The 27,752-nt window shown below is 39.6% G+C and overlaps 1 protein-coding gene across 2 annotated transcripts in view; it reads right to left on the reverse strand.

Annotated features, from left to right (window-relative positions):
• Positions 1-6,455: 6,455 nt before the first annotated feature.
• The window catches only part of ZNF366 (zinc finger protein 366), a 36,796-nt gene continuing 15,499 nt past the window's right edge, over positions 6,456-27,752 (reverse strand). For both annotated transcript variants that reach the window (XM_059491839.1, XM_059491838.1), the window contains exons 2-6: positions 24,706-24,831; positions 22,248-23,573; positions 20,202-20,393; positions 14,318-14,492; positions 6,456-12,394 (exon numbers count right to left, since the gene is read on the reverse strand). In XM_059491839.1, the coding sequence (XP_059347822.1) occupies positions 11,859-12,394; positions 14,318-14,492; positions 20,202-20,393; positions 22,248-23,573; positions 24,706-24,726 (2,250 nt within the window). In that variant the 5' untranslated portion in view covers positions 24,727-24,831 and the 3' untranslated portion in view covers positions 6,456-11,858. The remainder of the gene's footprint in view (positions 12,395-14,317; positions 14,493-20,201; positions 20,394-22,247; positions 23,574-24,705; positions 24,832-27,752) is intronic.

The following is a 27,752-nucleotide window of genomic DNA, read 5'->3' on the forward strand; positions in this document are numbered from 1 at the left end:
AAAGAATCAAAATTTGCATTTAGACATGGAGATTGCAATCCCATCCACCACAAATATCAAGCTACTCTTACTTTCTCACACAGTGAACCTTAACAGGCTTTGGAGCAGCATGCAGTTTTGCTCTATATTTGGTCTTACAGTCTGGCTAACATAACCGCCTACAGCTTCCCACTTGTCAAGAGGATGTGCCAGTAGCAGCTGCCTAGAGGGAAGAATAAATAAAAGGAAGATAGAGCAGAAGGAGAAAAAAGATTGCTAAAAGGCAGCTGATGGCACTTGAAGCAAGTGATGCTATCCCCCTTCTCACAAAGGAGGGCTCCATAACAACTAAATGTATGCCCAAAATGGACACTCTTCAGGTTGTTAAGTCAAACACAAAAAGGCTAGCAGAAATAAAGTCATGAGGAGATGGGCAAGAAATTGGTTCAAATGTCTTCATCAGCATGGAAATCAAGAGAGCTCCCACACTCAGTGAGGGAGATCAGTGAGTCACCTTGCTGAGGGAGCAGCACAGTGGAGAGAGGGATTCTGGAGGGATGAAGGGAAGAAGGGCTGTTTCCCCTGAGCTTGGAGCTGAGGGTGTGTTTGCTTTACAGATGCTGGAAACCCATAACAGTAAAATGTGAAAAGGAGCACAAGGACATCCTTGTCAAATGGCTGCTGAAGGTGTTATGAGAATGGCTTGTAGCCTGCAGTTGTGAAGGACCTGGGAAAATGGAGGTAGAGCTAAGTGAAATGAGGAGCTAGAAGAGGTGAAGTACACAGTTGTGTCTCAGGTATGACTGCATTCTTCTCCTCTGACTGAGATATGGGGTTGGTTTTCAGCCTAACTGACTGCTCCTGAGTGTATTCATGCTCTCCTGAAGGACACCTTTGTGAAAATAATTCCAGCCACTGTACAGAGTGAGTCAAATCAAGACCATACCTCTTGCATCCACTCAGACTGAGTTTTATGGGAGAAATTATAAGTGCTGACTCATGGTAGTCATGGCATACAGATGTAGTTCTCTTTTGTACACTTTTTCAATCCTTTTTTTTCTTCCCTAGAGCAAGGCTGACCCCAAATTTGCTGTGTGCCACAGGGCAACCCAGACCACTTTCTCCCTGGGAGCAGAGAGTCTGAAGCTTGTGACCCTCTGTCACAGTGGGGAAAAGCCTCACATCTCTCCCACAATCCTGACTCAGAGGCTTATATCCCACAAGACCAAGATGGAAATATTTTGCTCCATAACCAGCTTGCAGAATGTAGGAGAGTCCTTGGCTGGAGAGGATAGGGCTGCAGGGTGAGGGAGATGTGGTTCTGATGACAGCCTTGCCTCCAGGCATCCTCCTGTGGAACCAAATCAGAAAGTGGCAGGAGAGTCAGAACTGAGAAAGTACAATATAACAAACATAAAATGCTGACTAAGTCTTGAAAAACTACATATTTAATTAAATGGTTTTGGAGGGCTTTCAGGTTTGAACAGTGTAGGACAGCTTTCTACTTCTACTTGCTGGGTAACTAGACCTTGTCTTCATGTTAACAACTTGAAGCAGCTCTAAAACAAAAGAAATTTTAGGAATGTTTACTATAGAGTTTGGGAAGCATTTAATATTGGTAAGATTATCTATTTGATTAATCAAGTAGACCTCCAAAATGATTATGCTGTCTTTCTCTGCTTCCCTAACTCTATTTGGTATAACTCATAGATATTTGGGACAAGATTTTACAGTGAAAAGCTGAAGATAGTTGAAAACAAAAAAATCAAGATAGGGACATTTTCTGATGTACAAGCAATTGCTCCTCTCCTTAAGACAACACTGTAATTGAGGTGCTTGAGCTGCAGGAAAGAGAGTCACAGAACCACAAAACTACTAGTTTGGAAGAGACCTTCAAGATTATCGAGTCCAAGCCAGCTCTAACACCTCAACTAAACCATGGCACTGAGTGCCACATTGTCTTTTTTTAAACACATCCAGGGATGGTGACTCCACCACCTCCCCGGGCAGGCCATTCCAGAACTTTATCACTCTTTCTGTAATAACTTTTCCCTAATATCCAACCTGTATTTCCCTTGGTGCAGCTTGAGACTGTGACCTCTGGTTCTGTCAGTTGCTGCCTGGAGAAAGAGACCAACCCCCCCTGACTGCAGCCACCTTTCAGGGAGTTGTAGAGTGTGATAAGGGCACCCCTGAGTCTCCTTTTCTCCAGGCTGAACACCCCCAGCTCCCTCAGACATTCCTCACAGGGTTTGTGTTCCCAGCCCCTCTCCAGCCTCGTTGCCTCCTCTGGATGCGCTCAAGCGTCTCAAGGTCCTTCCCAAACTGAGGGCCCAGAACTGGACACAGCACTCAAGGTGTGGCCTCACCAGTGCTGAGTACAGGGGAGAATGACCTCCCTGCTCCTGCTGGCCACACTGTTCCTGACACAGGCCAGGATGCCTTTGGCCTTCTTGGCCCCCAGGGCACACTGCTGGCTCATGTCCAGCTGACTGTTGACCAGTACTTCCAGGTCCTTTCCTCCTGGGCACTTGCGCAGAGAGTGGCAGATAAATTTTGGCAAACAGATCTTTAACTGTACATAAACCCACATATACACAAAAAGCAAGTGTAGATTTGCTGGCTGTGCTGCTTTATAAAGCTGTTGCTTTGGGATGATAGGAACAGGATGAGACCGCTCTTAATAATCTGACTGCAGAATTTTATGGTTGCTGAAAATCCAAAGGGATTTTTGTTTTCATTTCTCTTTGAAAAATTTTACCTATGGAAATTGATGCATTATAATTATAATCTATCTGACTGGATTGTTAATTCATGAGCTCTAAAAATAAAAGCAAGATTAAGATTTTTGACCACTCCATCTGTGAGTTCTAACTGCGTGCTCTTACTCTCATACTCACTCTGTAATCTGAAAAGTGCAAACCCTGAAACATACTTAAAAATTAATCAAAAATTTATTAAATTTAATCTAAAATTTGATAGTCTTCATTTTGCTTAGTAGCAAGGACTGTCGTACTATACTCACAGTCTCTTGGAAATGGCAAGGGCACCTGTGCCAGTCATTCTGTCTACTCATCCTCACACTGGGCTGCTCCTTTCTCTTTCAAGTATTTAATAAGAAAATGATAGAAATGGCTCTGCAGCAATGTTCTCAGAGATCATCCTGACCTCTTAGAGTGCTTTGTAGAAAGGCGATTGGTGGTCTAAGCACTAGGATCCTAAGAAATAAATGAGAACAAGTAAAATAAAAAGAGAATAATTTTATTTTATTTTAATTTTAAAAAGAGCAGAAAAGTAAGAATTTTGCTATTTTGCTGCTATCTGTCAAAAACTGGCAATTAATCTTTCACTCTCCTCTATATGCATAATGGGATCTACACAAAATCTGGCTCTACATGAAAGCGTAAAAATGCACAATTAAAGCCCTAGATAAAAGCCCTAAATAAATCTGTAAGTATTCAACAGGAATGAGTAGTGGCATGGTTTCATGCTGTACAGGGATTGGATCCTGCAAGTCAGGTAGGAAGACCACTAATGACACTCCTGAAATCAGGAATCCTAGCTCATGTCCTCATCACATGTTCATTAGTGAAATGGGTAGTGAAATATTTAAAATATATCTGTCTTACAGCTGCATGTTACAAAAGAGTGGGTGGGACAGGCAGCACTAGCATGAAATCATGCCTCATCCCCTTCAGAGTGAAATTAGGCAGGTTTGCTTAACCTGGAGACAATATATTTAAAATGAAGTAGCTGCAGCGTAATGGGTGACATTTGCAGAGCACTCCCTCATGATCCATTCTGCCAGCTGGCTGGGGGTGGTTCCTCCCACAGAGCACTGGTAAGAAACATGTGTGAGCCACTCTGGTCGTGAGCAACCCCAGACATTTCTGTGGGAAACATTTCAGTGGAATTACTTTAGCTGGTGTCTAGTCTTGACTGTTCATGTGAAGTCTGCCTCATACAATCCATTCAGAAGGATTAGCTGCTACTGCTATGCAGTAGCTTTCAGAAAAACTCTCACTACGGAATGGCTTTTAATGCTTTCCAGCAAAGTAAGATCAAGCTTCCAGGCAGTGTCTGCATGTATGTTTATCATACCTATATAATTTTGGACCAGTCTGATCTTGGTGCTGCTCTCACAGGCCTCCAGGACAGATTGTACTAGGCACAGCACTGTTTCAATTTTAGTGTAACTTTCTTCACAGCAAGACTATGCCACAGATATCAGTTGTCATTAGACTTCTGTTGCTGGCTAGCTTTATAACCTGATTTTGAAAAATCGTCTTGGCCTTTGAAACCAATAGATTTAAAAATCATGATTACTGATGATGTATCAATATCAAATCACGAAACAATTGATAGAAATCATGACTTACTGTTTCTAGAAAAGTTGTATAATTTGTAGTAGAAATTCTGTAAAGAATAAAGCAATTTGCAGAATTCCCTTGCAACACATCACTCTGTATCAATATATATTCTTCTGGGTTTATATCTGCCAGTTATCTTGTATAACTGTATTTCTTTAAGAGACATTTATGTGACACCTTCTCTGGCATTATTAGAGAGTTCCTATCTCCATTAACTTCATAATAGTCCTCCACAAGGTAGAAATATCTTTCTAGTTTTCCACAACCCCATCATTGTCAGTTTTACGGCAACCCATTTTTAGTTGGTTAATTACTGTCTTGAATTTTTTAGCATCTTGAATAATAATTTAGTGTCTTGAATAATTTATTCCTCAGTGACTTTCCATTCAGAAGTGTAAGAGTATTTAAGTACTGAAAAAAGTGCAGTATAACCAGAGAATCTCAACTCCAAAAACACAAGCTAACATTCTCTACTAGTGTAAATTGATAGAGGTCTTTTGAATAAAATGTTCCCACTACAAGAAATACGTCAGTACAGGAAATAATTCAGTAAAGGGAAAGTCTGGCCTCATCCAAATTAAATAATTTCTGTAATGGGATAGATGTAAAGTATATTTTCAGAGAGCATAATCAAAATGACAGGACACCAGAAGACTTCTTCATAATGTATCTGTTCTCTGTTCAGCTGTACTTTCATTACAGGCAATTGTTAGGAAAATCCATGCTTTATGGTTCATCATATAGCATACCCCATCATATCACACATTGTCATATATAGAAGTAGCATTAGCAGTGTGTTTCATCATTTGTAAATGCTGAAATTACTGACATCCTGCATGTGTTTTTTAGATCAGATGTTCACTTTAGGGAAATCTGTGGGCAAATACATTAAACTGTATCACACTACAGGAACCTAAGAGAGTATTAACGAGACAAATTTGATAAGAGGTTGTGTAATAATTTGGCTGTCTCCATACCTTTAGATACTCTGGGCCTTTCAAGGTGTCACGATTTTCACAAAAATGCCCCCCAGGAGCATTTGAGGCTCTCTTTCTCTTCTAATTAATTTCTGATGGTTTGAAAGTGTTATTTAAAACTTAAGTGAACACGGCTCAGTTTTGAGCTAAGTTGAAGAGGAAGTTTGTGAAAAATTCAAACATATATTTTTTCCAAACTTTATTTTTCTAACTGAGTTTCAAAGGAGAAACTTTGAGATTCACTTATACTGGGTCACATGGGAATGAACTAGCTCACTGTCCAACATATCTTCATCCTCTTCATGTAGAGGTAGTCTATAATCCTAATAGTAGTTGTTACCTACCATCAAAGCATCAGGAAAAACAAAAGAAAATGGGGGAAAAACCAAAGGCTTAGTTCTGGAGTTCTATTTTAGCTTCCGGCATGTATTTCTGGTGTTCGCATAAGCCCTCTTCCACTTTTTAAGGCATATATCTCTGAGAAATAGAAACAGAGTATCTTTGTTATTATTTATCTTATAGCAAATATTCCTGTTGCTTTCCCTATGCTCAAAAAGTTTGAAATTCTCTCTGTGAAGTCTGATGATGCCAATTCAATCAGGGTCTCGTTTGAACAAACAAATTCAAGAGGTTAGTTAGTATTTAAAAGTGACCCTTTCCTTTAGAAAAAGCAACATTAAATCTCTTATTTCAATCTTCTGCTTATTCCTTAATATAATGGTATTTCTATTTTTTAAACGTCAATCTTACAATACATCTGGTTGTTTTTTCCTCTCTTTTTACATGATGCGGTTCTTCGAAAAATCTCTAAGAAAAAGATCTTTCTCTTTTAGCTTGTCTGAAGCCAAGTTGACAAATACCATAATCACTCCAGAGCATTTTTATGTCTTCCATGTAGTCTGTAATGAAAAAATTATCTCTCTGCCTTAAAGGACCTGGCAGCTCTTCTGCTCTTGTCTTCTAACTAGTCCTTCATCATGGATTTAGCCTTCCCTTAATAAGAACCACTCTTCAGGGGTGCTCAGAGAAGAATGACCTTGTCAGACCAAACCCATGCATTTGCCATATAAAGTACCTAGAATGCCAAGAACTCCATATCCATTTCAATACAAAGTACAGCAGCTTCTCCAGTACATATTTATTTGCTTAAATTAATACAATACATCATACATGCTTTTACTATTGAGATAGAAAGCCAGAAACTAAAGATTCACATATAGTTTGTTCACTTCACAAGCTGTGGCTTTAAACAGGAACTCAATGTTCTACATGAAATAAATATGCAACACATTATTTGCAAAATCTGTTAGGAGTACAAAATGTTAGCTCTGTTACATCTTGTTCAGCTAAGCAGACATGACATTTTCAAAACTGTTAATAATTATTAAAACTTCTAGAAATAATAAATATGGTACTTATATTACTTCTTAACTGTACACTCAAAACAGCAGAGTCGAGCAGCACCATATGAAGAGAGAAATCAAAGAATAGGAAGTAGACAAACACAGAGTTGTAAAAAGGTGGGTGCAGTAGCATTACTTGGTCTTTCCACTAACTTGTTTTACAGGAAACAGCACAGAGTAAACTTTAATTATTACATTAATCACAATGTATTTTACCCTTTGACCTTCTGAACACAGAGAACCTGTCTTTGCTGTCACAAATTGAAGGCTGTCTGGCAGCCAGGAAAACTCAGTTTCACAAGGAGATGGCTGAGTCCTTGTGGCCAGAGACTGAAAACACTTTGCTGCAAGGTTATGTACAACTTTGCTTTTCCTTTAAATATGTTCTCTATCTTCACCCTTAAACGATACTAGCTCAGATTTTGGGTTTTCCTCCACTTACTCTGTGCTCCAAAGCATCTTGCAGAACTCTCCCTGCTACCCTTAACATCAGAAAAGCCCCTAACTTAACAAACCACATGCCTTCACTTGCCCAGACTCTTTATGGTAGGGCAAATTTATCTTTTCCTCAGCCTGACTTCTGGAAGCATTTCAGCTGTGCAAGTTTGTAGCCACTCTTATTTGCTGTAATGCTCTTGGAAAGGATGAAACAAGGCTGCCTAAACAATGCAGGCAAATGGTATAAATGTGCTTTTATATGGAGATGGTGGAGACTGGGCTTTAGCTTCATATGTCCCCATAAAATGAAAACCCAAATAACAGCGAACAGTAGTAAGATAAAGCCTCTTTTTTTTCCCCACAACAGAGCTAGAAGACGAGATAAAGTCACATTAGGAATGAGAAAAAGAAGAAAATGTATCCCCCAATGTCCAGGACACAGACAATGTCTCTACTGGACTTCTGAGCCTCTACACAAGGCAAAATAAGGAAGCTAATCCCTTGAAAATTATAAATGGGAAATAGCTTCATTATGAGAGCAAATTTCTATAAAGCATTTTCAAAGCTATTAAAAAGCAAAGGCTGTTACTGTCTGTTCCCAAAGCGGTGCCAATGTAAATAGTGTGAAAATAACTTATGTTTGAAAAGCAAGGTGCTTCACAATGAAGGCTGTTATTTCACATTTAATTTGTCCCTTGAGGCCTCTTTGTAACAAGTGCCACAGACCCATCTACATTATGTTCTACAGTAGGGAGGACTGTCATCTTCTAACCACTTTGCTTGGGTCACTTGGCACTGTCTTCTTACTTCAGTAATAATTTTGTTTGTAATTTCTCTTATTCATAATTTACAGTTTTAAATTAGGTTTTTACTATTCTGATATGAATTAGACTTGCTTGTTTGAGAATTAACTTAGTATGACTTTGTGTCTGGGCAGAATCTCAAAGTCCCATTGTGAAGAAATACTCTGCTTTCTAGTAAAATGTGATTAAAAAGAGTTCACATTATGAATTACTTGCAAATAGTATTGCCATTTTGGGACTATTTCCCAGCTGTATGTAGTTGTCCAGTACTTCGGCCCCAGTGATAACTGCACCCATAGAAGTGGGTAAATTGAAGTGGGGAGTGTGGTTGAAGGAGTTTGGAGTAACCATTTAGACAACCCACAACTGTCTGCAGTGATTTCCTTTCCTAAGGACACATCTGGCACATTCTCTTACAAGGTCAGTAAGGAAACTCTGGACTGCATGCTTCCAATAAACATAGTTTTTGCAGTTGCAGAATCACACAATCACAGAAGCATTTAGGTAAGAAAAGACCTCTTAATATCATGAACTCCAATGTTTAAACAATCACCACCTGGTCAACTAGACTAAGTCCTACATCTGATCATTTTTTGAACACCTGCAGGGATATCCGACTTGTAGCCCTTCTCTGGACATGCTGCAGCACCTCAATGTCTTTCTTGGAGTGAAAGGCCCAAAATTGGACACAGGATTTGAGGTGTGGCCTCACCAGTGCTGAGTACAGGGAACAATCCCTGCCCTGCTCCTGCTGGCCACACCATTGCTGGCACAGGCCAGGATGCCATTGGCCTTCTTGGCCACCTGGGCACTGCTGGCTCACGCTCAGCTGCTGTCACCAGCACCCCCAGGGCCTTTTCCTGTGGCAGCTTTGCAGCCACTCTGCCCCAGCCTGTGGCACTGCCTGGGGTTGCTGTGACCCAAGGGCAGGGCCCAGCACTGGGCCTTGTTGAGCCTCACACCACTGGGCTTGGCCCATGCTCCAGCTTGTCCAGATCCCTCTGCAGAGCCCTCCTGCCCTCCAGCAGATCAGAAACCCACCCAGCTTGGGGTTATCTGTTAAGTGACTGAGGGGGCTCTCCATCCCCTCATCCAGATGGCTAATAAAGATATTAAACAGGGCTGGGCCCAGTGCCGACCCCTGGGCAACACCACTGGTGACTGTCTGCCAACTGCAGTTAACTCCATTAACCACCACTCTCTGGGCCTGGCCATACAGCCATGTTTTAATCCAAGCAAAGACTTCATCCGCCCAAGCCATGAGCTGTCAGCTTTTCCAGGAGAATGCCATGGATAATGTATCAAAGCCTTTGCTGAAGCCGAGATAGAATGCATCCTATGATCTTAGTGGCTGGGAGCTGAACTCTGCTGAAAATGTCTCTTTTGCTTCATTTGTTTGGACTGCAATTGGTATGCAATACTTTGTTTCTTTCTTGATAAGAATTGTCTAGCTGTCCCATTGCACTGTCCAATTAATAGACAAGAGTTTGAAATGGAAGGGCTGTGTACTTTCCTGCTTTACACACCACAGGACTGAAGGACTTGCTAAATTCTACCCACCTGCATGATCACCTTTCTAGAAATTGCAAAGAGATTCCCGATTCCTAGCTTGTTCTTCTTATCATGTAAATGAATAAATCTGGAAATGTGGAGCTAACTGATACTGAACCATGCACAGCTGGAAACTACACTACCAAGAGGGAGACAATTCTAAGAGTTAGCTACTCCCAGCTCTTGGCTGTATACATGCTCACATGGAGTTTTTGTCTGGTAGAGACAAGCTAGTGCCAATAAGTTAACTGAAGGAGTTGCTCCCATTTCTGAGGGACCATCTACTAGACCATGCTGAATTTCTACCCCATCATTTCCCCTAACATCTAAGAAATAGTACAGTTTCACTCATTATCCCAAAAATTTCCTAACCTTTTTGCTTGACCACAATGTCTTCCTTGAAAGAAAGATAGCTCCTTTTTCAATAGGCATCATCTTACAGCTAAAGCAAGGAAGAGGAATGTTTATGATAGAACAGTTAATCCCTGAAGAAACATGACCATAGACCTCTAAAATACACCTCAAAGACTTTTTAAATTCTAAAGTGACCTACCTTCCAGTTCAATTTGGCATAACATTTTTATTTTTAAAAATATGCACATCGGACATAGATTTAATTTAGGAAAGTCACCTGGATGTTACTCTTTCTTTTATCAATAGCTTTTTCTGCATGAATTTCTGCATATGTTATGCCATGTTTGAGCCTTGAAAAAGGAAAACACTGCCTGTAGCCTTGGACTACACAAACCCAGTTATATGAAAAATAAGGACCTTGCCCTGTGAATGCTGCTTAACTGGTAGGCATGAGGATCATTAATTTGAGAGGTGTGTGTTTTCTTATAGGGGCAGAGAGCTGCAGCTATATGACTGGTCTTAGCAAGCCATAAAAGTAGATGACTATATTTAATTATAACTTGCTATATAGAGAGCATGATTGCAGTGCATTTCAAATCAAGAACTCAGCAGGTAAGTGAAGAAGGCAGTAATATTTGAAAGAGATGTACCATATATATGTATTTTAACCTTTTGAGCTGGGATGTCCAAAGGACATAGGACAAATTTTATTATTAATTGAATTTTTATTTCCACGTAAGCAATAGGACGATTCAGGGCTGCTTCTCATCTTTCTTGAAGATGTAGGAACTAATATGCTGTTCAAAGTATTCATGTCATTAATGAAAAGTTTAATGAATATGCTTTTCCCATGTTGGTTATAAGCTTATAACTGTAGGGGAATCAGAGGATGAAAAGCTGAGTTTGACTCTATAAAAACAGCATGAGTGAAATTTGTCTGAAAGGCCTGCCACTTACTGCTCAAGAAGTGTTTAATAACAGAAGTTTTCTGACCTTAATAAGAGGAAAGTTTTCCTCTGTGAGGTACTGCTTGTTCTGTAAGGGTGGTTTTTACCCCCTGAAACAAAAAATGACCAGATCTGTGCATTCCAAAATTATCCTTACTAGCAATGATAAACTGAAGAGATAAATGGTGAAGCTGCATAACTTTTTCATTTTGAATTACTCATACTGTGTTATGTGTAACTATGGCAAGATTGTGAATACGGCATGCTGATGCCGCCCAGTACATGTGTTGGTCCAAGCAGGCAGTAGAACAAAATGTCAACACAATCTATGCTATTTCACTTCAGAATTTCTGAACACTCCCATACTGGCTGAAACACAGCAAAGCATGAATATTCCTTGAGCCAGAGAACTAGCTTTTGTAATAAATTCCTTTTAAAGCCTTAGAGAACTGTCCTTTACTGCCTCCCTAGACATCAGTTCTTCTTATTATTTTGTTTTACATTTCTCATTGTAAGTAGTTGCACTAAGAGTCACTTCAGTAAATCAAATATTTGGACTGTGTTAGTTCTGAATGTCGACAGCCCTTTCATGCATGCCATGTTTATTAGTACTCTGGCTTATAATGTGAAATACTTTGTATTTTCAGATATTTTTGAGGCATATGGTTAGAAGTTTTCATATATATTTAGTCAGATAAGAAATCAGATGCTAAAATATATTGCTTTCTGCTAAGTAGAAAATTGCATGTAAGTATCTATCCCCATATAATAGGAAGTAAACTTCTGTACCCAACCCATTGTCTGTTATACATTAAACGGATAAATATTAAAGTGTTATTTTTCAATATCTATTGCATTTCTTGGTGACCTCAAGCTGTTTTATTCTTTTAATGTATGTGGTTTACCCTAAATTATTTTTAATAATTTGGCTTATTTATTTCTAAATACTACTACAGACTTCCAGGCTTTAATAGCTTACAATTCATGTTAAAATATTCCTGGTTACCATTTTCCAGCTGTTTTAAAAATGTCCATTTTAAATGCCTAGAAGCATTGTTTGTTTTTCCATTTTTCTTTCCAGCAATTCTTTCAAACTCTTGTTCTTGTGCTTGAAATACAAGTAATCAGAGAGAGAGTGACCAAGTCTGGCCTTTTCAAAGGATCTAAAGCTGAGATGTTCTTTGCTGTTTGCAAGCTCTCCCTCTCCACGTCTCTCCTCTTTGTCTGAATTTCCTATTCTCTTCCCCAGTCCTCCCTCACTTAACCCCTCTTCCTTCTCATTGCAGTAGGACTCTCTGAAGTCCTTCATCATGCACTCAGGTTTGCCAGAGAGATCTTGAGCCATGTACAGCTTGTTGTCATCATGATGGTACGTGGCAGGGCTGTATCGGTCCACCTCATAGCAGTTGTCTTCCTCTTCTTCCTGGCATGAGCTTCCCTTGGCACTCTCACCATCAGAATGAAATGAGATACCCTTCCCTTGGCTTTTCTGGGACAGATCAAATGGCTCTTCCTGTTCCAAGCTTCTCAAGACATTTGTCTGGGACAGAGCAATCCTTCCTCTTCCAAAACCTTGTAGTGGTTTGAGGGGAGGAGAGAAGGAAAAAATTATATATAGGAAATTTTACTGCTTGATACATGGCTAAAAAACAAAATCTGAGGTGTCTTTGTATTTAATTTTTTAACTTTGTCATCCATCTAGCTATCTCCAAGTACTTCACTATTTACATCTCATGGCATCTCCTTCGAGATGCTGCAAAAAGGAGTGCTATTGTTTACACTTCACAGCCAGGTTAGGACACACAAAACATTCTTTTATACAGCCAGACTCTGGATGATGCAGCTGGGAAGAAAAGTGAAATGGTCTGGCCTTTTGTAAACTGAATTTTATCTCAACGTACTCACTTCCTCCTTCCTATTATTTTTCTAAAATAAAACTTGAATCTAAAGCACCACAGTCCATAATCCAAGTCCCAGGTTTTGTATCTTATGTTTCAGAGGAGTGGAAGAGACTAAAAACATGGTAAGGTATTTGTTCTATAGACACTGTGGTTCAAAGTTAATACTTTACAAATGAAAAGACAATAGTCTCAGCAGCCTATGACTGTCCTTAATTTTTCCCCTTTCATCCACTGAGAAACAATCAACTGAAAAGCTCTATGCACTGGACAGTGCTTCAGCTTGAGGGAATCATTATAAACAAATGATGATTTTGAGCAGTGTATATGAATATGCATCTAATCCTGGATCTGGTTTGGCTTAGTATTTGTCAGTGTCTTCCCTCTTGCTGAAAATACAGATTATCCAAGAGGCATCTGTGGACTCAAAAATACTCCAAACATCATCAGGATATATTTTAAAAAATCAGATACTATAGGCATAGGTCAGCTTCATTAAAGACTAGTGACAAAGTGAGGACTTCACCCAATACCTATGAAAGTCACAATTTTACCTGCTTTTGTTTCCTTTGTTTTTTTACTTTCCCCTCAGTAAATGAATCAAGTTTATGAAGAATCTATGCAGTATCACTAAACAGCAGATTTTATTTTGCAACAAGGTGTATTTGTTAAAAGGATTCATAAACAGGCATCAGACGTCACAAATTTTCTCATAATTGATAAGCCTCAAGGGCTGCAGAATCTCTGTACAACGAAAAGATCTTAGGCAATCTCCAATTATGAGCAATTCTCTAACTAGCATGATGCTGTAGGAGATCTACAGAAAAAAATACTTATTTCATTAGCCATTAGGATCTTCAAAAAATTTACACCAAATGTCATTAGAGTAAGTGTTTTGCACATGTGCTAAGCTGCCCTAAAGTTTGAATATATGAGAAATGCCAAGAAATTTTGCCCACTAAAGAATTATTCATATACTTAAAAAAGGGATCTTGGATACCGAAGCCCTCAAAAAATTCTCCCTAATTCCCCCACTTCTTTAGATAGCATTGATCAGTTTACACACATGAGGATGACTTCAGGAAGTGTATGTGGTAAGTGGCAGACAGGAAATGTTTCACAGAATGCCCTCAGTAGTCAAAAATCCTTATACTGTGAGACTTATACTTTGAGGAATATCCCCTCCTATTCATGTGCTTCCTTGTAAATGGGATCTTGAGCCTATGGTATTCATGTGGCACCAGCTATGCCAATACAGTACAGAATGACCAAGGCTCCTGGATTTAGAGCCATTGAAGATTCCATTCCTGCTCCAGACTGGAATCCACTAACCTGTCAGAAAGGACCATAAGTGTTTCAGATTTTCTTTTTCTGTCAAATTAGGATTAATTTATGATTTATTTGGGACATGTAATGCTGCCATGTAATGCTATAGTAATATAGCTAATAACAACTTCACAGGCTTATGGGATTCTACCTCTTGCAATAACATTGGATCTATGGCACAAGTTTCTGCATCTGTCATACAAAGCCCATTTGTGTTTACTGATATGCATATTCAGATCTCACAGAGAATAATCTTGCTGAAAATTATTACCTTGAGAGTGAAATCCTCTTTCCATGACTCCATGTTTAACTTTCATGTGCCTGGTTAGGTTCCCCTTCAAGGTGAATTTGCTGGGACAGTAGAGGCACTTAAATGGCTTACTATCTGAGTGCAAGTGCATGTGTCCCATTAAATTGTGCATTCTGTTAAACTCCTTCCCACACAGCTGTAAAAATGGTAAAAATGAAAATTATTAGTTTGAAGCAGTATTTTCAAGGACAACATTTTTAAAGGAAAGAGGACCTACACTTCTCAACTTAAATTCTGGCAGTTTTTGGCTGCAATAAGTTTTTCAAAGTTCCATCAAAATCCTACAGGCAAAAACATGTGGTATCCAAGGCACTCTGAACTGCTGATATTTTTTATATTGGTGACCAGCACACATAGTGCAGGATTCCCCAAAAGCAGTCAATGTTGTTGTAAGGAGGGGAAAGACTTAAGGGAGTAATCTGGAAGGCTCATAACTTGAATGAGATTCAAAGTAAAAGTTTCTGCCCTGGTGAACCATTCCATTTGTAGTTTATACATCTAGCCTTTAATCAACTACAATGTCAGGCAGGAATGAAATTATAAAATAAAACCAATTAAGGGTTTCTGTGAAACAGAGTAACAGAATATTACTTATTTTAAAATGGAAATTAAATGGCTGCACATTTTGCTTAAAGCTAGAAAAAGCAATTCCTTGCTTTTCTGTGTTTCTTGCTCACTCTTTATTTCCCCTGATTCTTTCATCATTTTTTTATCAACTCCTGTGTTTTGGTGTCTCTGGTGAGTAAGCTGCAATTTAAACAGTCATGAGGCTGCAAGAATGACTCAGCTTTCCCTGAAGCATGTTCCTGCCAGCTTAAGCCATTGATGGTGAAATTTTTCCTTTGATGGAACAATACCAGTGGGTTTAATTTATTGTTGTTTATTTAGATGGGTCCTTTTGTAGTCTGGACTCTTATGTACTCTTAAGACATGAGAGTTTGACATCACTATTATAGCCACCCAGTCTTACTTATCTTCTGGTCTTTCCTTACCAGGATTTTTAATTTTATTCACATTCAAGTGGCTATTTCCATCCTCTGCAAACTTCTGGTCTTACTTTCTACTTTTTTTTTCCTGACTATTTTTATCATTGGATTTTAATTTTTTTAAAATTATTCTTATTACTATATGACCCAGAGTCACCATTACTGAGTAACTGAAACCTTCATCTAGCAGGGTAACCACCTGGCAGACAATTAATTAATAGAAATTACTAAGACTCCACCAGATTTTTTATATAATCTGGATTCAATTTTTACTTATTTGGTATTACAGAAGAACTGATACAGAACTTGTAGATGTAAATTCAGAAAGTCATCACTTAGAATATCTGGATGAAATGTAAATAGTGAAAGGATCCTTGGAAAAGTAGTACTGTATGCTTTGTCTTTTAAGACTTCTCTTGAGGAAAAATTGAATCAGTTCATAAATACAAAAATTAGCAGGTCTACTGTTTTAAAATAAAAACTAGAGCTGAGTCAGAGCTGTAAAAAGACAGATTCTGAAAACATTCATTTGTTTTTCAAAAAGTTATTCGCTTCAGCTGCATATGTACCATTCATGTTTTTCTGTCTGTGATTTTACTAAAATGAAAACTCTAGCAAATAAATTTATCACAAAGTGTTAGACATGACCATTGGTGGAAAAAAGGAATAGCCACTGAAAGTGAGTAATTTATTTTTAAAAGTAAGATGGCTGCTTCCAAGGGTCATCCAACCACTGAGGAAAGAATACTGTCTTCTTCATGTTCAAATAAAGTTAATACATAGGATTATGTACACTCAGAGAAATTATAAAACCACAAAATACCTCAGAAAGTGCTGGGAGGAATCAGACTCTCATCTACTGAGACTACTAATGAGCACAGAAAATTAGCAAGGAGTAACCAGCAGCTGATTGTATCTTGACAGCTGCTGGAACAACCTATAACTTGTCAATATTACTCTTGTTGCAAGAATGTCAACAATAATATCTCTCTTACACCTCTTTGCTGAAGGCTTCTGGTTATCTGCTTGTATTGTGGCTGACATACGTTATCACCAGAACCTGCTTTCTTGTATCTACATCTTCTCTGTCTGAACTGGTAACCAAGGAAAATCATGTTGAGTGGATGAGTGGCTTCAGTACTGCATGCAAACACTTATCTTTATAAGGTCTTGAGTATTAAAATTTATTTAGAAGGACCATTTAGTTGTTTTCTGTCAAGGCAATACTTGTTTCTCTTTCCTCTTACTGAAAAGACAGGGACTTGGTAAAGGTTATTTCTTTATGGCATAAAAGTTCTGTGTCTGAATAAAGTTGATGGGTTTTCCATTTCCCAGAGTCAGGCACATCTTCAAAATATGTAATGTGTTCTTGTCCTGAAATCTCCTCTGGGGACATAAGGAAATGGTACTAGAGTGCAGAGGTGTGGCAGGAAAATTAAAGAAATGCAGATAGGAAAATTGGTTTTTGGAATGATGGGTCTCTATGGCATAATCTCTGCTTTACTGGTCATTTCAAAAAGGCACAAGACATCTTTCAGATGAATATCTATGATCCAGATGTAAAAGGAAATAGGTTTCTCACTTGTATGCTAGGAGACTGCAATTCAAATCTAGCTGGAGTACATAGCTAATGCTCAATGAAGACCTTGAATCTGCAGATCAAATTAGAAGCCTGTACAAGATTTTCTTTCTCTCTGACATTACAGCCTTGTGAGCAGAGTGTGAGATGATCCTGAGACAGTTGCATGGGAGGAGCTCCAGCAGAACCCAATGCACTATAGCACTCAGGGAGGTGAAAAGTTTATGCAAGAGAACTTGGGATATCAGGAACAACATGGTTTACTTGTGGACTTTCTGTTAGGCTGTCTAACAAAATAATCTTCGACAAGATGTTTAGAACAAAATAAAATTAAAATCTTGAAGAGAACAACTCAGCTGCAAGTCTGCTGAACAGACTTAGTTGCACTGGCTGGTGAAATGGACTTCAGTATAGTTTGCTAGAATAGTCTACATTAGTTCCAGCCTAGATTTTTTTCCTCTTAAGCCAGCACGTGAAGCATCATCCTTCTAGATTTGCCACCAGTTTTGCTCCTTCTCAAAGTACTTCTCTCTCTCTGATGAAAAACCACATTTTTAGATAGGGAAAAACGTGGTGTTCAAAACATCTGTTACAGATATTTGTCTGAGCTGAAGAAAGATCCATTGCATCCTTTATTGGAAGTCTGAAAAATTGATTACTTCAGCACTAAAAGCAACAGTAAATTTCATGGAACCTTTCTATACAAATCCAAATTAGTACTGTTGCACCAGTTGTTGGAATACCTTCATAATACTACAGTGGGTGGTTTTTTTTTCCCCTCTTAAACAGAAATAAACAAGAAAAAATGGGCTCAGGCCTTTAAATACTACAGACAAGTTCACTCTTCAGCAGAAAATCAAACAGAGATCCAGGCTGCAGCTGGGTGAGGAAACAGAAGGGACAACTATTTGCTACTCCCTCACTTCTGATAGTATGTGCTTAGCTGTGATTAGACACATAGGAAAGCTCATGTTTTCTTTTGCTGTGAGAAAAAGGTAAAGAAAACCATTGCATGCGGTGAAGTATAAAGGCTACTGCTGTGCTCTCTTTCCCTTGCATTCTTCTTCTTCTTCTTTTTTTTTCTTTATAAGAAGGGTGTTCCTTTCCTCAAAGAAAGAAGGAGAGGGAGAATGACTGTAAACTGTCCAAAAGGACCGTGAGAAAACAGGAAGCTTTGAAAAGTACAAGAGAAAGCAAGATGAAATCTATTTGCAGGCGGTTCCCCGGGGACATGTGAGCCATTGTTAAGCAGGCTGTTCATACAGCTATATCCTTCCTTCTCCTGAGGAGGAGCTTGGTGCCAAAAGGCTGCTATCTGGTCATTGCCTTAACCCTCCAAGTACCAGCCAGAAATATTTGCCTTCAAGAGTCTTCAGGGGCTCTATCAGAGAGGCAGTGTTAGGTAATGTTCCTAATGCAAAAATACAATTCCTGATTCTGTGTCTGCTTATTGTTGCAATCTTCACTGTCAGAGGCACTGATGCTGATTCATACCCCTTCAGACATATGAGAAACAGATTCACTATGCTTACTTGTTTCTTTCCTCATTGGAACACTGGGTGGGACAGAAAAGCAAAAAAATAAGAAAAACAGGTGTTCCTGTAGAGCTTTTGTTCCTGTCTGGAAAACATACTGGTGATACTCTATTTCCCAGTTCCAACTATTGCCCTCTCCAAGTTTCAATAGTCTGTCATCATCAAACACTGAGCTGAACACAACCTTCCAGCTAATCTGCACATACCCAAAAAGTCATGTGGATCCATATACTGCACCCACAAAATCTGATCAAAAATTTGAGATTCTTTTCTGAAGTTTGAGGAGTCAGAGAACGACTTCAACCAAATGGGAACAACAAGGCATGTTTGCAGATGTTCTCAAAGAATGAAAACCTCCAGCAGACCTGACTTGTTACACCCATAGAATTTCAGTAAAAGAAATTCTTTTATCAATATGGAGTAATGTAAGCACTACTACACAACATACTACTTTCATAAGACATAAATTAGAACAAAGTACTGAAGGTGGAAGACTTTGCTGCTAGTTTTTCAAAGTAAAATGTTTTGACGTTAAGAAAGAAAAATTATGAAGTCAGAAATATTCATTCCAACATTTTCTTACTAAAACCAGCACTGAACATCATATATTCCTATGACATTTTGAAATTCTACATTTTTTCAAGATGAAATAAGGATCATATGAATGAAATATGATGAAAAAATGAAATATTTCCAGTTAAATTTTTCATCCATCTCTGCTTCTTCATGAGAAATTCCTTTTAAGAAAATATCAATACCATAGAGATGTAGAATGAAAGAGTTCTAGAAATTGCTTTCAATTAGTCTTTAGTTTCTTATGCATAACCTCGGTAATATGCTCCACTCTGTATTTACAGCCATCTTAGAACAAATTAAAGTGGGAAATCTCCAGCCTTTGACTTCACAAAGTATGACAACAGTAATGAACCAGATAGGCATTGGAACACTGGAGGCAGCAAAAGAACTTATGTAGCATCCAGTACTGAACAAAAATATAGATATGAATAATTCATAAGAAATGTATTAGAAGTAAACAGTATCAATAAAGTCTTTAGTGTTTATGGGGAGGGAGGAGAAGAGAGGATGGAAATGGAATGCCAGCCTCCAGGGCTGGGGGGCAGTGGCAAACTGGAATTTGAAGGACTGTAGAAAGTCCAGGTGGTCTCAGAGGCTGTTTTGTTAGCATACTAATATCCTGCCTTGAATTCCAGTCTGGTAATTACACTCTACCCATTCAAATCCCTTCTGTAATTTTATTTTGCTGTGGCTTTTTCTAACCCCTTTCTTGGACTGTTGCATAGCATCACTGTGTGAAATTCTGGCTGCTGCTTTTTCATGATCCTCTGCAGGGTGCATGATTTGATTCCTGCTTTTTGTCAGTGTTTCAAGCTATTAAGCGCTTAAATTTCTGTTTGGATGATTGTACTAAGCAAATGTCAGATATGTTTTTGTCCTCAAATGTCTGTGGCACTTAAACAATCACAGGGAAAAAAACCCCAAAACTTATGTGAGAAGGAATGGTCCTGATGGGAAAGGGAGTAAACCACAGGTATTTATCTCCATTATTTTGTGCTACATAAGCAGAACCTGGGTAAAGAAAGAAAATCAGGCTGGTTTATGTTAATTTTTGAATACAAGTGCAGTATGTGTTAGCAGGTTTGTTTTTCTAATTCTTCCATATGATAAGATGACAATATCAGAGAAATATGCTTTAGGATAATACCTCTACCACCAAATGTACTTACCTTGCATTTAAAGGGTTTGACATCAGAGTGAACAATCATGTGGGCCTTGAGAGTCTGCTTTTGCACAAAGCTCTTGAAGCACAAATGGCATTGATAGGCTCTGATATTGGTGTGGATCAGGACATGTCGCTTCATGTTGGCCAGCAGAGTAAATTCCCGGCCACAAATTCCACATTTGTGCTCTTTCACACCCTGAAAAAAAAAATTCTGTAGATGTAAAATTTTCTAGGTAATTTAATCATCAGTACAGCAATTTATGAATTATTCATTCTGCATTAGCAAAGTTGATAATAAATTATTTCACTTTTAACATTTTTCAAGGTATTTTCTCCTGACAAATTCTTACAAGCTTCTGAGAAGCAGAGAAGTAAAACAAAACACAAACTTAATGAAGTAATGAAGTCCATTTTCAAATAAATCTAACATAGTCAGCGTCAGAGCTTCCCTCTCCTGCTCTGCTGCTTAAGTAAAGTATTGATTATACATCTCACATTTATTGCAGAGAGAAATATCTGCTTATTCCTGGTGGGATTTTCAATAACCACTATGGAATGATTTCATTTTATGTGAGGTTTATAGAACATTTCTATCACTTATTATGCTATCTACTCAATTTATGACTACATAATTCAATATTCTCACTCACACGCATGTGGTCTGTCAGCTTCTCAGTGATTTAGATACTATGAAAATCAAAGAATTTGCTACCTTACAGCTGAAGAGTTTTATGTGCTGAAGGTAATAAGGATTTACTAGTGAGGTGCTGAGAGCAATTACTCCTTCCACAGCCCTTCTTTAAAAAGATGTGAAATGACTGTCAGTGGTTTTCACAGTTAATTACAAAGCTAAAAACTGGACATCACTACCAGTTTCAAGTGTCTGCTCATTTGATATGAAGCTGCATTTAGTCAGCTAAGTACTATTATTTTCATGGTGAATCCACCTGTGGCTGTGGACAAAGAAGCAAAAGCTCTCTAAGGGCTCAGGGGCATTTCATTCCCTGTGACAAAAAAACATACCAAGTCTTCAATTAGTGGAATCTTGCATGGTAAATCTGAAGAGCAGGGAATCTCCAAAAATTATAAGCATGAAGCAGAAAAGAAAAAGCAAATGTGGAAGTAGAAGTTGTGCAGTTTTCAAAGAATATGTGACTATAAGACTCAAGGGCCATAGCTTTCTGTATTTCTAATGTTTTTCATGTAAAAGCCAAAATTCAAATGTTAAAGGAAAAATATGCTAATCTGGAAGCAACCTTTTTTTAAAGTGAAAGAATTTGACTTCTCTTATTATTTTTGTAAAAGTGGATTGTCAATTTCAGAGTTTCTTGAATGGAACAATTGCATTTTTCCTATTTTTGGAAGCAATCTTTTCGGAAGATTTCCAAAGCTTTCTCGTACCCTAAGCTGGCTCTGCTGTCACCACTGTCAGCAGAGGCAAAACTGCTACTTGATATTAATTGGCTGTTATTATGATCCTGCTCGTCCATTTATATTAACTGGCATTCTGGATAACATATGCACAAAGGGGAATTTTTCTTAGGGTTATTTTGTTTTTTAAATGTCATCTTATATACAATGATTCTTCAAAATCTGATGAGTAATAACATACTTTCTTTTTTTTTTTTTTCGCTACAATCCACTACAAACTCACATACTTCCTAATTAAGGGAATAAAGTATCACAACTGGCTTTCACTTAAAAAAAAAAATTTAAAATTTTGGGATTATGGGGTGCTTATACAGCTTTGCAAAATTTTACAGAAGGTCATTCTGAAAAAAGCCCCAAGAAACAGATATGAATCCGGTTTGGGGAAGTGATACAGGGGGTTTAATTGAATTCCTGCTTATAACAAAGTTGCGTTTGCGTGTACTTTTTTAAGGCTGGCAAAGACATCTGGCTGATACAACTGCCAGCAATGCTGGAGTTTCTGTGTAAGCCTCTGCAGCTGGCAAGAGACCACGTTTCTGAGGAGGTACCTGCCCTTGTGTAGCTTTCATTGCCTGTAATCCTTATACTACCTTCATGTGCAAGGTGAGAGCTGGCTTACCTTGTGAGTCAGGGAGTGTTGCTTCAGGTGGTGGGGCTGCACAAACTCCATGCCGCATTCAGTGCAGATGTATGGGCGGATGTCTTTGTGCTTCATCATGTGGTTTTGCAGCTGACTTGGGTACTGGAAGGTCTTATCACACTCGGTGCAATTGTACTGTATAGGGCCACGGTGGGTGGTTAGGTGTCTCTTCAGCTGGGCCAGAGTTGGAAAGTCCAGACCACACTCCACACAAATGTTCTCTCGTCCACTCTCATGCTTAGACTCATGTGCTTTCAGCTCACTGGGGTAGGCAAAACCCCTGCCACAGATCCTGCAGTTGTAAGGTTTGATATCACTGTGTTGCATCATGTGTCTCTTAAGGTGACTGGTTTGAGTGAAAGCCTTGTGGCACACCTGGCACTTATGTGGCCGAGTGCCCTGGTGTGTCAACATATGAGTGTGCAAGTGGCTCAGCTGCTTGAAAAGCTTGCCACACCGGGTGCAAGCATGTGGTTTAATGCCACTGTGACCCAAGATATGGGTGACCAAATTGTACTTGGATGTATAGGACTTCTCACACATGGGACATTGCCAGCGTTTCTGCTCACCCCCCACATCAACATAGTAGCTGTCATCTATCTGAAGGTTGACATCTACTCTTTCCACTTTCTGTTTGTTTTCACCACTTTCTCTTACTTCAGCCCTCCTGAAGGGTGGTTCTGTAGGTCTTTTCATTTGCAAAGGGTTCCTGAAATGAAAGTTTGGTGGTACAATGAAAGGAAACATTAAGCCAGGATGGACTTTAGGATAATAAGGGTAAGGAGCCTGCATGAATGCTGGGTTACTGGGCCATGCCATGCTAGGCTTCACTGGTTCTTGCTTAATGGGCTTGGCTCCAAAATGCTCCAGAGTTCTGTAGAACTGAAAACCAAAGTTGCAGAGGTCAATCATCTGGGAACTGTACTTGGGCTGAGTTGGCTGTTGGAACACCAAGGGGAGACTGGAAGAGCCCATGTCGTGATCCTCAGGTCGATCTGGTGATGATGAGGAATCCTCAAGGGTGATGGGAGGAGGCATTTTTGTTGGCATGCTCTTACGTTTGCGAGACCCTCCTTCCAAGGACCCCTGGAATGTTTCCATGTTTTCAAGAGGAGGAGGACCATAGCGGAAATGTGAGAGGTGTGTTCTGAATTCTTCATCAAATTGTGTTGCTCTGTGTGGCTTTGTAACAGGGCTGAGCGGCTGCAGGCAGAGGGAGAAGGGAGAGGCTCGGGTATTGTCCACATTAAAACTTGTTTCTTCGTTCTTCATCATATTCAATTTTCTTCTCTGTGGCCCAAATTCCTTAAAATAAGCAAAAGAAACCCCAAATCTGTTTATTTCTTCATGTTCTTCTGGATTTAATAATCTATTGACCATTTTATTGTTTTGAAGATTGTTGGTTTTTTTTAAATAAATAAAACTAAGGATTTCTTAGGTCCATATAGGACAAAGGCCTTTTAAAGCAGAATTAAATTGGTAAGTGAAAAGCAAAAAAAGCTTTGGTCTTCCTGCAGCAGATTTGACCCACACAACATTTTTACAACTTAAACATCCTGTACTGTGACCCACTACTTCACAGATGAAACCAGTATGGCAATGCTTCTGCCTAACTTTATTCAGTCAGTCTGTTTGTGGGCAAAATTCTGTCCTTGGCTGTGCATGAACGGCTCTAGAAATTGGCGGTGCGTATAAAGGATATAGCAATACAAACAATAATATGCACATTTATTATGGTTGTGACATGAAAAGCCAAAGCCAAAAAATGTTAAGCTTCTTTGTATCATTAACATGTGCTGCTGTGAGAGAAAACAATGGCCAAGTGATCTAAGGACACTGTGTACCATCAGGTTTTGCGCCATGTTTCCTGGCTGCTCGCACTTTGTATTGTAATAAGAAGGCGGAGATTAATTTATTTTCTTTGTTTTAATCACAGAGATATTTGCCTGGCAGATCTGGGGGAGGAAAGACATTTGACAACTCTCCAAATTACACTTAGTTTAATAGGTTTTATCTAAGATGTTTTTTTGTTTGTTTGTTTGTTTCTAAACAGGTGGGCAAAATCACCACTATAAAACTAAATATAGAACTGATGTCAACAAAACCCTGGGGACTGCAGAGTAACTGACACCTAAAAATGCTCTGAGTATATCTGATGATAGAATGTGATGAGGCAGATTAATAATTTATTTCTGGCAAAATTTTATGTTCCACTGATCATACAGGGAACTTCATCTGAATTTGTGGTTCATCTAAAATATTGGTTATAAATTTTGGTTAATCTTAAATAAGGCTGCTACTTTTTCCCTCGTCCCTCTAGTGTCATAGAACCAGAAAACTTTCATTAGAAAAGACCTTTAAGATCATCAAGTCCAGACATTAATTGCCAAATCCACCACAAAAACATGTCCCTAAGCACCACAAGTCTTTTAAATACCTCCAAGGATGGTGACTCCATCACTTCTGTGGGCAACCTGTTTCAGATCTTGACCACTTTTTCTGTGAAGAGGTGCTTTCCCTGGAACAACTTGAGGCCATTTCCTCTTGTCCTATCACTTGTTACCTGGGAAAAGAGACAAATACCCACCTGGTTATAACCTCTTTCAGGCAGTTGTAGAGAGTGATAATGTTACCCTGAAGCTCCTTTACTCCAGGCGAAACAACCCCAGCTCCCTCAGTCACTCATTACAGGACTTGTGAACCAGACCCTTCACAAGCACCATTGGCCTTCTCTGGACATGCTCCAGCACCTCAATGTCTTTCTTGGAGTGAGGGGCCCAAAACTGGACACAGGATTTGAGGTGTGGCCTCACCAGTGCTGAGTACAGGGGGACAATCCCTGCCCTGCTCCTGCTGGCCACACCATTGCTGGCACAGGCCAGGATGCCATTGGCCTTCTTGGCCACCTGGGCACTGCTGGCTCACGCTCAGCTGCTGTCACCAGCACCCCCAGGGCCTTTTCCTGTGGCAGCTTTGCAGCCACTCTGCCCCAGCCTGTGGCACTGCCTGGGGTTGCTGTGACCCAAGGGCAGGGCCCAGCACTGGGCCTTGTTGAGCCTCACACCACTGGGCTCGGCCCATGATCCAGCCTGTCCAGATCCCTCTGCAGAGCATTCCTGCCCTCCAGCAGGTCAGCACTCCCACTCAGCTTGGGGTAATCCGCAAACTTAGCAAGGGTATGCTTGAACCCCACATTCATCAATAAAGATATTAAACAGGGCGGGGCCCAGTGCTGACCCCTGGGCAACATCACTGGTGTCATCAGCCAGCTGGATGTAACTATTCACTACCACTCTCCAGACCGGGGCATCCTGGCATTTTTTTATATAGGAAACAGTGCACTCATGAAGCCATGAGATGTCTGTTTCTCCAGGAGAATGCTGTGGGAAAATGGTGTGAGAAGCTTTGCTAAAGTCCAGGAGGACAGAATACATAGCTTTTCCCTCTTCCACTAAGTGAGTCATAAAACGAGTTCCTGTTGGGGGAGTAGAACTTGCCTTCCACAAACCCATGCTGGCTGAGCCTGATCCCCTGCTGAACTGTTCTATACAGTCTGTGTGATGGCACTCAGGATGAGCTGACCCACAACCCTCCTTCCAACTCTTCTTGTAGGTGGGAGCCATATTTTCCCACCTCCAGTTAACTGGGGCCTCCTCAGACATCCAGGAGCGCTAGTAAATTATGGAAAGTAGCTCAGTGAGCACTTTCACCAGCTCCCTTGGTACCCTTGGATGGATCCCATCAGTCCCACAGACTTGTGCAGGTCTAATTGTTGTGGCAGGTTACTGACTATTTCCCCTTGGAGTATGGTGGATTCATTTATTTGGTTCCTTGTCTCTGTTTTCCAGCTCAGATGCTTGAGCATCCTGAGAACAACTGCTCTGCCTATGTAAGATTGAACCAAAGAAGGCACAAAGTACCACAGCCTTTTCTTCATCATTCGACACTAAGTTTCACCCCACATCCAAGAAAGAATGAAAACTCTCCTTGGCCCTCTATTTTATGTGCATGTATATATGGAAACATTTTGGACTATTTTTTGTGGGAGTAGCTGGATTAAGTTCAAGTTGGGCTTTGGCCTCACCAGTTTTCTCTGCAGCCCTCCTGAGGGATGCACTTACATGAATGTGTGTGTTTGCGTGCAAGTATCTAACCAACCAGGCAAAGGTTAGGCTGGAAAACTAGACACATTTTCCCTCTATCATCTGTGACATGACATGCTGATTCTATTTATAACATCATTCTTGGAAATGCTGGGTGGAGAGCATGAAGGTGAGTGGAGCACTAAATACACTCCTATTTCTATTTCAGGAAGCTCCATGCTGGATAAGCCTTCTTCCAAAGATAGATGAAAGCACATCTCTGTGACCTAGTTAAGCCATGGGCAAGAGAAGGCATCTTAAAAACCTTTCGGCAAACAGACTGTTTCCTTCTAAGACTGTAGACTCAGTAATTATCTTTGAGATAAAAGTGTGAAACTAAAGGCTCAGTGACAAAACTCTAAGACAGAAAGTTTAGAAAAAAGGATCAAACAGCTCACAAAGAAGGAGGACTAACTAAAGGAAAAACTGAAGGATATCTAAACTTACAACTCAACACCCACACTGGATAGAGGGAAAAGATAAAATAATTGCTTACAACTTGGACAAGTAACTCATAATTATACCACAATATTACTTTCAGTTGTTAGTGCACTGACTGGAAATAGTGCACATATATATACACAATATCAATTCAAGTAATCATGGAATATACTGATTTGCAAGGGACCCACAAGGATCATCAAAGTCCAACTCCCAGCCCTGCACAGGACACCCTCAAGCATTACTCCATACACCTGAGTTGTCCAAATGCTTCTTGAACTCCCTGTCAGGTTTGGTGCTGTGACCATTTCCCTTGGGAGCCTCTTCCAGGGCTGAACCACCATCTGTATGAAACATCTACTCTTGATATTCAAACCAAATGTCCCTGACTCTGTATCAGGCTATTTCCTCAATTCCTCTCACTGGTCACCAGAGTGAAGGGATTGTTACCTGCCCTGCCTCTTCCCCTCATGAGGAAGTTGTAGACTGCAATGAGTCTTTCCTCAGTCTTTTCTCCAGGCTGAAAAAGACAAATGACCTCAACTGCTCTTCATATGGCATCCCCTCAAGGCCCTTCACCATCTTCATTTATGTGTTTCATATAACACGTACCCAAAACCGCAGATTATGATGTCTGCATGCGTGCATACATATATATGTAATATATGTATGCATGTTTCATTCAGATAGAATTTCTACTGGCTTTTTATCCTAATGTTTCCTTGTCACCCTAACTCCCTAGTCAAAATAAGGAACAGTTAGATCTTGAAAACCCTTTGGGTGTAAAGGTTTGGCTTATTAAGAAGGGGAAAGGGGTAAGGAATCCCCCAAATATTGAAAAATCCTCAACTTCTTTCCAAAAGAAAAAAAGGCTTTTAAAAATCCTTTTTAGCAGAGTAAA

Source organism: Ammospiza nelsoni, chromosome Z (assembly GCF_027579445.1).
Source record: "Ammospiza nelsoni isolate bAmmNel1 chromosome Z, bAmmNel1.pri, whole genome shotgun sequence".
Lineage (NCBI taxonomy): Eukaryota > Metazoa > Chordata > Aves > Passeriformes > Passerellidae > Ammospiza > Ammospiza nelsoni.